Source organism: Lissotriton vulgaris, chromosome 9, assembly GCF_964263255.1.
Source record: "Lissotriton vulgaris chromosome 9, aLisVul1.2, whole genome shotgun sequence".
NCBI classification, from domain to species: Eukaryota; Metazoa; Chordata; class Amphibia; order Caudata; family Salamandridae; genus Lissotriton; species Lissotriton vulgaris.
The window spans coordinates 975,765,097-975,778,096 of NC_141697.1; the positions used below are offsets into that span (position 1 = coordinate 975,765,097).

At 44.9% G+C, this 13,000-nt stretch overlaps 1 protein-coding gene across 2 annotated transcripts in view; it reads right to left on the reverse strand.

Moving 5' to 3' along the window:
• Window positions 1-8,086: 8,086 nt before the first annotated feature.
• LOC147692642 (uncharacterized) overlaps window positions 8,087-13,000 on the reverse strand; it is a 159,062-nt gene continuing 154,148 nt past the window's right edge. For both annotated transcript variants that reach the window (XM_086938824.1, XM_086938825.1), the window contains exon 3: window positions 8,087-9,475. In XM_086938824.1, the coding sequence (XP_086794950.1) occupies window positions 8,163-9,475 (1,313 nt within the window). In that variant the 3' untranslated portion in view covers window positions 8,087-8,162. The remainder of the gene's footprint in view (window positions 9,476-13,000) is intronic.

Consider the following 13,000-nt stretch of genomic DNA (forward strand, 5'->3'; position numbering starts at 1 on the left):
CAGAACCACTGGACAGTGATCTGGGCCTTCTGGTTCCATTGTTAGGCCTGTCTGGAAGGTTAGAGGGGGACCTACCATGGCCCGGTCCACCTCCCGACAGTCCTAGGTTGCCCAGGGGAGCTTCATCAGCTGCCTCCTGGTCATCATCTTCATCAGAGACCAATGGATCTTCCCCAGTGGTATTTTCCTCTGTTGAAAGATGGCCCCCCTGTCTACCCCCTTGGCTACCTGGGTCTGATGCATTCTCTACATCATGAGCCACTAAGATATCTACCAGGTGGTTAAAGGTTGGTCTCTGTCCTTGTCTCAACTTTCCGACTGCACACAGGCTTCTCAGTTCATGAAAAGTGAATGAGTCATACTTGAAAGGCACTCTCCGGGTTTCTTCTTGAAGAGGTCTACTAGGGCCTGCTTCCAAGGACATTTTCTAGTGAGGTTTGGTGTGTGCACCTACCTACACTAAATGGTTTCCTACTAGAACCTCTCTAGGAGTTTTAGTCAGGGTGTGCTAGGCCCTTACCACCTACAACTACTAAGTTCAGTAGAACTTATGTATTATAAGAACTTGATTTATATGTACCTACAGGTACCTTAATGTTATCTTTCAGATGATATCTGAAGATTATATGGTAAAACGACAGCAAGCTCTTATCCCATCCGCTGCATACCAATGTGAGAAGTTAGCCTGGCATATAATGTCCACTATTCTAGTGGGCACCTTGCACCAGTCTAATCGACCCTTATTGATGGTGGTTGTAAAGTCAACCTTATAGACAAGCTATCCTAGTGGTAGCATGGACCAGCAGTCATAGGCTAAGACTTCAGAGAGCATGTGAAGCCAGCTGTTTTACCAATTATAATCCCTTGAATACCAAATGAAAGGACACCACACAAGGTATATATCAAATATATATGTATTTATTCTAAACACAACCCCTCTGCACTATTTGTGAGGTCAGAGGTCAAAGTACATCACAAGTTACTTAATTAGCATACGATACGTTGCACAAATACAGTTATGCCCTAGGGGCCTCACAAACCATATACTAAGGAAGTGGTAAAAGAACCACGTGAGAGTTAGACAGCAGGCCTAGGGCCTGTAGAATCGCTGGGACTATACTAAACAACCAAAGGTTAGGAAGTAGGAGGCCCACGGGAGACGCGTGCAGTGTCGCAAGTTACCATTGACTTATAATGGGAAACAAAGACGTTACAAAGTTACTGTTTAAGGGCACTTCCGGATGGACTACGACAAAACTTCTTTAGACTAGGACACTTCGAGAGTCAAGACCCACGGGAGCACCGGAGTACTTGTGTTACCTCACCCAGGGAAGCCGTTGCATAGGTGCCTTTTGGTGTCGGGTTTCGTCGTCGTTTTCTATGGAGATCTGCAAAGAAGTGCTGCAGGCGACCAGAGGAAAAGTGTTTGGGTGGATCCAAGGGTGGATCTATGATGTGAAGAACCTGAAAGCAGAGGGGACAGAGTCTGGGTTACTAGTCAGTGACCAGGAAGGAACCAGGCGATGTCGCGTGCTTGAAGGTGAAGAAGGTGAGCTTGACTCTTCAGCCACAAGGTCCAGGAGGCATCGGCGATGACCAGGCGCTGGATTCGAGCTTTCCTACGAAGCATCTAGTTGACTGCAGTGTCAGTATGCGGATTGGACCCAACAAGCCTTGGCAACCGCAACCCACGCAGGATGTCGAGATTGGCTCTGTTGCAGACCAGCAAGGTCTGTGGCGCTTTTCCTTTGAAGGGAAGCTGGAGCAAGCCTGGAGCAACCAGGAAAGCAGTTTAGTTCAAAAGAAAAGTCTTCAGGGGGCTCACTAGCCAACAGGCAAGGAACCGGAAAGACGCGTCAAGCTGAAATGCAAAAGCAGGCCCCACACGGCACTCGTGGAGTGTGGAGGGCTGAGCTTCGGTGCAAATGGCGCTCGGGTCTGGGGCTTCTCGTACCCCAATGCACAACTGCGAGGGTACCTCAGTAGTTGAGCAGTTAGCAAAATGCAGAATGTCCAGAGTGTCCAGTCCCACGTCTCTCGTGTCCGCCACGGGTCTCAGCTTTGCCGTCGATGTGGGTCGGAGTTAGAGAAGTCTGAGAGTCCAGTTCCTATGTCACTGAGTCTTCGTGTTCCGGCGGGAGCGTCGACAAAGCCGACCAGCAAGTTACTGGTGGTGCCGGTTTGCACAGGGTGGTCACTCCTTGACCACAAGGGAGATGTCTTCCGTCTTCTAGTCAGAATAGAATGTCGAAGGTCCAAGAGTTCTGTATCAAAGTTTTTTTCCAGGATAATCTAAAGTCCTGGGGACACAGCTCCTATACTTATACTAAGCTAAGATGCTGGATTACCTGCCTAGGTCCCTCCTATGGGTGGACTTGGGAAGGGGGTGGTTACATCCTTTTCCCTTTGTCCAGTTTCACGCCAGAGCTGAGGCTGGAGTGCCCCAGCAACTGGTTTGAACCGGGCTATGCATGGAGCACCTTGTGTGCCCCAGGCAGTGTCTAGATGCATTCACTGAATGCAGCCCTCCCTGTCCCAATACACAAAACCCCTGTCTGGGGAGGTGCTGGCACCTCCCTGGACAGGAAACCTATTGTCCAGGCCGCCCTTGCTGGAGTTTCCCCCACCACCAGGTGGTCAGACTCGTGTCTGTGGCAGCAGCATCCATTTTGTGATGCTGAGGCTCTGTTTAACTTTAACCGGGCAAAGCAGTAACATACATGTCTTTTCCCAACCTTAAAATTACCCTCATCATCCATTACCACTACTCAAACCCTAAAATTACCCTTGCGTCCTGTTACCACTACCCATCCCTAAATCCTAAAATTACCCATACTACACTTTACCACTACCCACTTCCAAACCCTAAAATGACCCTTGCCTCATTTTACCACTACGCACCCCTAAACCCTAATATTACCATTACCATCCTTTACAACTACCCAACATTCACCCCAAAATTACTCTTACCATTGTTTACCACTACCCACCCCTTAATCCTACATTTACCCTTACCGCTGCCCACCCCATAACTCTAAAATTACTTTTACCACTACCCACCCTAAATCCTAAAATTGCCTTTACCTCCCTTTACCACTACCCACCCCAAACCCTAAAACGTACCCTTACCTTCCTTCTTCCTTTACAACCCACCCTAAACCCTAACATTACTTTTACCTCCCTTTAACACCACCCACCCCAAATCCTAAAATTACCCTACCACCCTTTACCACTACCACTACCCACCCCATAACCTTATCCTTCGCCTTAGAAATATTTGGTGCAGCATACGCTTCATTCTCCACCTTGGGAGGTAAATGCTTGCCAGCTGACCAAACAAAACACAAATTCTGCACCCTACTAGGAATCAAAGAGACTTGGTAGCCGTCACAGCAGTCAACAGAAGGTGGATGGCCACATCACCCGCAGTGGGACACTAAAGGGGACAGCATCTTAGTGTTTCCTCACTGCCCAGAGGAAGTAGTTTGTCAGTGGCAACCTGATTAGTAAAGTAGCCACGGCCAGCGCAAGATGACTACTCCCCCTGACCCTAAGAGTATGACATCACTTCCGGCCCGTGAGGTGGGGAGGGGGGAGTTCGGCTGGGATATTTAGGTGTGCCACCACCTGAATATTCCTCTTTCGGTGACCAGCAGCACCCCTGTCAAACATACAGCACCGGATAGATAATAAGATGGCAATGCCCTGGTGGCTGAAGATTATTTTAGAATGGGTGTCAGCGGTTATTCCTAAACGTCACTGCACTCGTAAGATCACACGTAATTTAACCCTTCCTGTGCACTGCATACCAGAATATGAATAAACTTGGCAGTTTCCCCACACAGCGTGTGGTCTGTTTTTGTTGTGATGCAACTGTCTTGCCACGAAAGTATGAGGGTAGACATGTCAGGTGACAAAAGGGCTAGGGGTGCAACCGCTAAAGAAGAATGATACCTTTACTGATGGCTACTTCCACTCTGTAGCTGCGAAAGGGCGGTGCAGGCTGATAAACAGGGGGAAAGGGTTGCTTCTGGCGACAGGGAATGTGCCAAAAGAAGTCTCGGATTCGCCAGTGAAACTGGCGCGCTAGAGACAATAAACCTGGAGGGAGAGCCCTAGAACAGCTAACATGTGAAACCCTCCTAGGTCTAGGTGAAGTTTGCTAGGTCTAGGTGAAGTTTGCTTTTTCTTGTTCTTGTTTTTTTACATTCAGTAGTACAAAGACTTTCTTGGTAAGGTGTTTATATCCCCTTCCACCAGGGGGTCCATTCATGTAGACGTTTGCACTAATTTCTTGTTGATCTTCTAATCAGGATGTTTTTTCTGTGTTTTCCCCGACGGGAGTAGAGTAGTTAACTTCTCTCAGCCACTCCAGTCTATTCTTAAAAGCCTTGATTACACTGTACTTCTCACTGTTTTTGTAGATACGACTTGCTGAAGTTCCTTTTCTCCTGATGAGATCCTTTGCCTGTTTAGGGTCAAAACTTTTGACATTCAGGACAGAATCGGATATTGGAAACAAATGTGAGGTTATTGTTTAAGTGAGAGTGAGAATGTAGGATTTTCTGCTGATGGCTACAAGTTTAAGGGTTTTCTGTCACATAACAGTAAGGAAAGTTATTTTCACACCCACTCTGGCATTTGCAGGGCACTCCAGCTACTAAAATGTGTACCACCATGGATTTCCCCATTCTCCATGCAGGCTGCATTACAGCCTGCATGGAGAACAAGCCCAGGCCCCTATTCCCAGGCTGAGCGTTCATTCAGGATGCTCATAACCAAGGACAACGCTGCACTGCAGCGTTGTGATTGATATGCAGCCAGCCTCCCCTGACCAATCACAACGCTGCAGTGCAGCATTGTAATTGGTCAGTGGAGCCTAGCTGTTCTTCCTGGCTCAGACTTCCTGTCCCACACCGCGAGGAGACAGCTTCATTGCACTGCCTCGTGCCTGCAGTAGCCCACCCCTGTGCCCACCCCCGCCACACCACCCTTGAGTCATGCCGGCCGCTCCTGCACCAGAAACTAAATGACTGTGGCTGGCCTTGTGGGAAGGGGTCAAATTATTTTCTTGACTGGTTATGCTGTTTCTTCTCTTGATTTAAGAAGACTACAAAGTCATATCACTTCCATATCTGTGGTTGTGTGTCTCTCTGGTCTTGTTCAAAGGGAGAAGTGTGTCCCACAGTGTAATTATCCTACCTTTCACATCTGGCTGGCGTTTCCATACAGCTAAATGCCAAAAGAGTCAAGAGGCGTTCGCCCCTGCATTGTCTTTAACGCACCGTTACACTCTGGTCAGTTGGTCCAGTTCTTTGATTTGAGGTCATTATACATTACAACTCTCAGAGCACCATATCTTTTACATTGACATTGAGGATCAGGGTCTCCTGTCTCCGGTGAAACTGAGCTAGTTATAACCCCTGCATCTGTACATGCCTATCCTAAATGTGGTCCCCTCTGCATTCCATTAAGAGACCTTCCATGAAGAGGTTAGTACTATGTCATATAACTTTGAAAAGGAATCAACAGCACAAAAAGTGATGGAAGTAATTCCCGAATTTATCCTAGCTACTGGTAAATTACATTTCCTAATTTAATAGCTTGTCTGCTCCACTGTAGATTGCAAATCAAATTTTGCCCCTCCCCGAAAAGGGCAATTATCATAATTGCTATGTCGCTTTACCATGATCATAAGCAACCACAGATAGGTTTAAACCTTTTTGGGTCTCATCAGGGAGGTGCAGCTTCAGACCTATAGCACAGTCAGCATGATGCCAGATGCCCTAGTTACAGGATCATTCCCAGACATGAGTCCAGTAGCTCTCTGTGCCATAGGTTTCACATTCACTGATGAGGCGCAACAATACAAAAACTGATTTGGAGTTGCTTGTGTTCTGTTCAGAAGGTGCATGCAACATCATGTCAGGCTGGATTGCTCCTGTTGTGCAAGTCCAAGTAGATTTGTATATGGTTGGTCCCCGTCACTACTGGTACGTGGAGCAAAAAATGGTGGACTGAAATGTGGACTGAAATGTGGCTCAGAGTAATTACCAGTGGGCAATGTGAGCATTTTATGCATAGTTTTTTTCTCAGTGAGATGCTGTTATGTGTGACACAAGACTAAACGTGGTTCCTATATAACATTGTGCAATAAGATGCACAGTACCCTAACTAAGTCGGCCCTACAAGGTACAAAGTGGATTCAAACTCAAGCTCTTCCTCACTTATGGAGGTTCAAAAAGTCAAAATCGGACTGGAATTGTTTGTGTTCCTGGTTATAGGTGTAATGGCCAGCTAATTCTTGCGGGGCTGTTCCTACTGGGGCAGGGCGAAAGCTGATTTTCATACTGTTGGTCCCTGTCCGCAGTCCCACAATGAGAAGAAAAAAAGCATTGGCCTGAAATGTGTCCCAGAGCAATTTACAGTGTCTGAGATTAATTCAAACACCTTTTCTCAGTGAGATGTTGTTTGACAGCTAACTTCAGAAGTGGGTCCCATATCACACGGTTGAATAGGACTTCAAGTGCCCTAACTAATGTGGCCCTTCTAAGTAAACAGTAGGCTTGGACTGATGGAGGTCCTACAAGGCAGAAAGCAGTCTGTGGATGTTTTGTGTTCCTGGTCACAACGGACGTGGCCTGGCTTTTCTGGGTGGTTTGTTCCTATTGAGGAAGGTTGAATGCTGAATTGCATACAATTGATCCCTGTCTGCAGTGGCACAATGAGCAAAATAATAACTGTCAGGAATGTGACCCAGAGGAGTTACTGGTGGTTGAGAGTAATTCATGCATTCTTCCCATTACTTTTTTTTCCCATTGAAATTGCATAGAAGGGTTCAACGAAAGGACCGTCACTGATAGTAGCAGTCTAGTGCGAGTTGCTGGAATTGTTGTGGTGTGTGAAAAAAGGAGCAATTTATTCCTCTGCTTGCTGAGGTTGATCTTTACAAGTTTCTCTTTTCAGGCCTGCATCAAATCCTGCTCTGCCATGCTGCAGACACACCACAGCCAGTGAACTCCAAATGATCTGAAACATCTCAGTCCTGCTGATTACCGTATACACACTAATATCAAGTAATGGAACATTTATAGTCTCTACATCATCTTTACTTCACTAGTCTTTTTGTAGTCTCTACATCATCTTTACGTCACTAGTCTTGAACATTCTTTCTACGGTCAAGTGCAGTGCAGCTATTACAGGGCAATTCACACTTCTAGATTGTTTGCATACCACACCCTTGACATACTCATTGTGCCAGTCTTATCTTTTGCAAGTGTGGGGGCTTTCTTTTTAGTACATGACTGCAATGGTCCTTTTTGTGAGAGGGACTCTTTCCAAACCTTTTGAGGACTGTTTCAGTCCCCACTTAAACCCAGGTTGCAAAGGAAGCCATACATTGATTCTGATTAGAATAAAACATCTGTGATAGATTAACTGCAGCATTTTTGCATTCTTTCAGTGATACCCAGAAGCCTGGGTATGGAGCTAGAAACTGACAAGACATGGCTCCAAGTTGGGGTTTTCAATGTGTGGTCCAAAATGGGCATTCATCAGGATAAGGAAGAATACTGCCTTCGAAAAGCAATTGCTGCTCAGAGAAAATGTATTGGGAATGAAGCAAGCAGCATGCTACAGTAGAAGCCATGCAAACCCAGCATGTAATTCTGAATGAGTAGGCTTAGGTTCGAGCAGAAGTGAAGGTACTGTTTCTTTCTGAACTGACTGCAGGAAAAATTAGACTTCAGCTATCTTCCTGCTTGTTAGTAATAGCTAGGCCATTCCTTATATTTTGTATTTTTCATAAACTAATGTGTTTAGTGAAATACAGTGTTTGAGGGTCTGACACAGACCAAACATGTGTTTGGGGTAATAGTGGAGAGTACCAGATTAGACTGATTTGCTTGTACATGCCATTGCTACATCACACTTAAAAAGGAAATAACCTAGTACCTCTGTGGATTTGACTTTATCAATGTCACCTTCTCAGAAATTCATTCATTACATCACTATTTACGCACTGTACAGCAATTTGGTCCCCGACACACCACATTCCTTAAGCATGATTTGAGACAGTATCCATTGATTTATGATACAGCATGCATCTGTTATCTTTATTATTTATGACAGGAAAGAAAGCAGAGACGTTCTTGACGAATTGTTCATTCTTTTTTGTGCATTTTCTGATGACAAACTAGAGTCGCAAATTGCCTAAAGCTCTTTCCACATTCAATGCATCTATATGGTGTCTCTCCTGTGTGTATTCTTTGATGTGTAATCAGGGCAGAGGACTGACTGAAACTCTTACCACATTCAATACAAATATATGGTTTTTCTCCTGTATGAATTCGCTGATGTTTGGCCATGGCGGATGAATCCGTGAAACTCCTTCCACATTCATTGCACGAGTAAGGCTTCTCACCACTGTGTATTCTCTGGTGTCTTAGAAGATTGGCTGGCCAGCAGAAACTGATTCCACATTCATCACATTTAAATGGTCTCTCCCCTGTGTGCCTTCGTTTGTGTTTGACTAAAGTTATCAATTGACTATAACTTTTGTCACATTCATTGCACGCATACGGTTTCTCACCTGTGTGTGTTCGCTGGTGTGTAAGCAATGCAGATGACTGGAAAAAGCACTTTCCACAATCATCACAAGTGTATGGTTTCTCCCCTTTGTGCCACCGAATATGCTTGCTCAGGGCAGATGAATCAATAAAACTCCTCCCACATTGACTGCATACGTATGGTTTCTCCCCTGTGTGTATCCTTTTATGTTTGTTCAAAGTGGACGAGTCACTGTAACTTTTTCCGCATTCAGAGCATTCGTAAGGTCTCTCTCCAGTGTGTACTCTCTGATGCACTCGTAAGCTGGATGAAGTACTGAAACTTTTCCCACAGTCACTACATATAACTCGCTTCATTGGGTTAGTATCTCCAAATTCAGTGCTTTTTTGCTTGCTATCCACTGCGGTGTCTGATAACTGATAGCTAATTAAAGCTGAAGATTCTGTGCAGCTCCTCCAATTTTCATTACTTGTGTAAGGTTTTTCGTATTTGTGCATTTGCTCATGCTGGATGAGATTTGACAGTAGCTTAAAGCTTGCTCTACATTCAGTACATATAAATGAATTCTCTTCTGCGTCCGTGGTGTGATGAATACAACGAGCTGAAGCGCCTTTTGAGCTCCGAGTTCTGATAACTACATCACATTCAGTACAAAACCCATCTGCTGGATAGGTTTTTTGTTGCTGCATGGGGTTTGCTTTTTCATTTTCAGCAAGATGATCTGTTGTATTGGTTGCAGATGTCTTTAGCTTCCCTCTAGTTCTGATTGGTTGCATTATTTTTTCATCCTGATCTTGGCCCTTCAAAACATTTTCACCTTCTTTTCCTAGTAAACGTTGATAAGATTCGAGTTCTCCAAAGTGATCATCACAAATCCCCCTAGGATATTCCTTTCTGCTATCCATCTCTGTTGAAATCAAAGAAACACAGACTTCAATATGAGGAACTAATACCATGTGCTAAAATATATGTGTATATCAGAAGTGAAAAAAAGGTTGCTTTAATACATATGGTTTCCTTACCAGGCCACTTTATTCACTCACTTTACAACACTGGAACACAGAATTTCAAAATACAGTGCTACAAAGTTTGCTTAAGATTCCAATGAAATGTGATTGCATAGCCAGAGAACATATAAAAACGCCAAGGGCATAAAAAAAGTTTACACCCTGTTCCATTTCATAAGGTCTTCTTTTATACGACTTACACACATATATATATATATATATATATATATACATATACATATATATAAAATTCTATTGTAATTATTTTCTTTCTCTTTCTAATAATTCCTTCACTCCTTTCTGTTTTTTGACCCTATCACTGCCTTTCTGATGTATACAGACACATCATGTATAGGTATGACCAGGACACCCTTATTACTTATATATACAATTTTTTTAACAATGTCTCCTGGGCCCTGCTTTGTTTCGTCACTCTGATGGGGGCCCATCTCCTTTGTTGCCTGGGAAGAAGTTTGCTAGTGAATGATCCCTTCTGGGCATCGGCAAACTCCCAAATGAGGTGGGATGCAGAGACAGGGACCTGTGCCCTATCAAGGAGCCAGAGAATGTTTGAATTTTTAGTAGGATAAGAAAAAATCTAAACATTATATGGCTCATTGCTGGGGCACATATACACACGCCTATGCATCGCCATTGAGCCAGAAGCAGTTTGGAATTTTGCTAAGAAAAACAGACACTTGTTTTTTTCCTGATGCAATTATATTATCCTGTGCATGGTTCATGGTTTCCTTCTGGAGCAATGTTTATCTGACAAATATGTTCTGCATGATCTCCTGGCGAGGCAACGAGGGCGAGAAAGGTCTGGTGCCCAGGAACAGAAACCTTATGATTTGCAGATGTGACATGATCGTGGTATCTTCCGATACAGCACAGGGGTGACACCAATGGGCCCCGGAAGTAGGAGTGCGGGGGATGCTGTGGCACCCCCAAAATAACCCTGTTGGAGTTCCAAAGGAGAATTGGCAATAACGATGCCTGTACATTTTGTTTTTATCTTGTCACATTTGCTGTGCTTTCAAAGGCAGAGGTCAAATGTCAGACTATTTCTTCTGAAAAATTACTGATTATTGTTTTACCGTGGAAATCAAGTTACTTTTCTTTCTCTGACTGCTAAGTGAGGGGATTTTGTCAAATGAACTATGTGACAGTCTTGCTGGTATAAAAGGAAAGGCTGCAGGATGTCACTTGTTCTACTACACAACAAAATGTAAACAACTATACACGAAATGTACAAATATTTTTTTAAATAGATCAGTAGTTAGAAAAACACAAACAAAGTGCTGTTTTGATAATTCTGAGGTGTGATTAAAGCAAACAAGATGGTGATGCACAAAGGACACATTCATTAAAACTCGTTTTCTACATATTATTGTAGGGGCACTCTGTAGTTTTATGAGTAGAACCTTATGCCTTTGCAAATTTAGTGTCCATTTTATTAGTGACAGTGTGACTCCGTGCCATGCTTCAGTAATACTATAAGAAATTGGGTTACCGGTTGAGGGGGGCCGAAACCCTACTCAGGCAACCTCAATCCGTGTCAAGGTGAAGGGACAAACATACACCAAATTAACCCGCACTCAACCCTCTTGTACCTTGGCACAGAGCAGTCAAGCTTAACTGAGTGCAATGTGTAAAGTATGTATGCAGCATTTCAAACATTAATAAAGTGAGAACACATCACAAGGAAAATCCCACACCAGATTAGAAAAATAGGGTATGCTTTCATAAATAAAACAAGACCACAAAAACGAAAGTCCAATCAGTAGAACTGAAGCTATGCAATTTTAAACATTTCAGTGAATATAGTGCCAAAAAAATACAAAGTGGCAACTTTGGTTATCTGGTTGCACCAGACCAGGGCAAAGTCACAATTTCAGGCTGAGCAATAGAGCTTAGGCTGGCTATAGGTATCCACTTAGGTACACTGAACAAGAGTACCCTAAATCCTGGTTGCAGAGTGTTGCGAGTTCCTGCGTCAAGGATGTGTCGTGCAGCCGAGGCAAAGCGAATTCTGGGTCAGAGATATATCACACAGCATCGGTTCCGGGTAGTTGCAAGATGCAAGGTCCTGCGTCGTCATTGAGGAGGCTGTTGATGAGGGGCTTTCAATATTAAGTTCTGCATCGAGTATGCATTGCGCACCAACTGGTTCCAAAGAACCTGTGAGGCTTGCGATACACTGCACCGTCATTGAGGCTGCTGTTGACAAGGGGCTTGCGAGTGGAGGGTCTGCGTCAAGGATGTGTTGTGCAGCAGCGGTTCTAATGAGGCTGCGAGGGCGATGCAAAGTCCTTGCACTCGGAAAGTCCACACAGAAGTGGTGATGTGTCAGTTCTGCTCCGGGTTGCACCGAACAGCAGAGGTGATGCAACAGTTCTGCTGGATCCACAGGTGGGCTGGTAGAACACCTTCAAGCCCACTTCCATGGGTCCAGGACTAAGCTGCCAATACTTGGCAGGGTACGACTCACAGTTGCAGCGTCCAGGTAGGATACATGAGACAAGCCCTTGGGAGTCACTCTGGTGGTCCTGGGTATAGGTTGCAGGCTCCAGTCCTTCTCACCCAGGCAAGAGGGCAGCATGTCAGCAAAGCAGGGCAGCAGTCTACCGAAGTGGCAGTCCATTCAGCAGCACAGCAGTCCTTCTCCCTGGCAGAGTTCTCCACAGGTCCATAATTGTACTCATGAGTTGGTGTCTATGGTCCAATATTTATGCCTGGTGCCTTCTTTGAAGTGGCAGAAGTTTCTAGACAGTTCAGTTTGAAGTGCCCAGGTTTTCTGCTTTCCTGGCCCTGCTCCAGACTAACTACAGGGGGTTTGCAATCCTTTGTGTGAAGGGCAGGACAGCTTATTCAGGTGTGAGTGAGATTGTGCCCATCTTGCCCTCTCATCCTGCCAGTGATGGCCCATCCAGGCCCGCCTAAGTTCTTTAGGGTGTGTGGCTGTCTGCGAGGAAAACACAAAGAACAACTGGCAACTACACCTAGACATGTGACCTGGAAACAAGCTGTAGGAACTAAATGGCTAAGGCAGGAAAATGCCAACTTACCAAAAGTGGAATGTACAAAAATGCAATGTAGTTTACCACAAAAGAGGATTTTTCATTACAATTCCAAAGACACCAAACAAACTGTTGACCTGTTCCAATTTGGAAGAGATCTTTATTAAATGGAGGGTGAGGCGAGCCGCCATCTTGGGTGGAGCTGGACCGGATTCAGCGGTCTAGTTCTCCCGGGAGGCAGGCCTTAAAACACTTCCTTGCCCTGGGCTACTCGAGTACGCTCGGCTGGTGGCAGCAGCCCGGCCCTCGAGGATCCTCGGACTTGTTTTCTTAGTCATCTCAGTTACCTGGCAGTATTTGTTAGCGCTGTAGCGCGACTTTTAGCGCTAGTGCGCTCGTATTTTA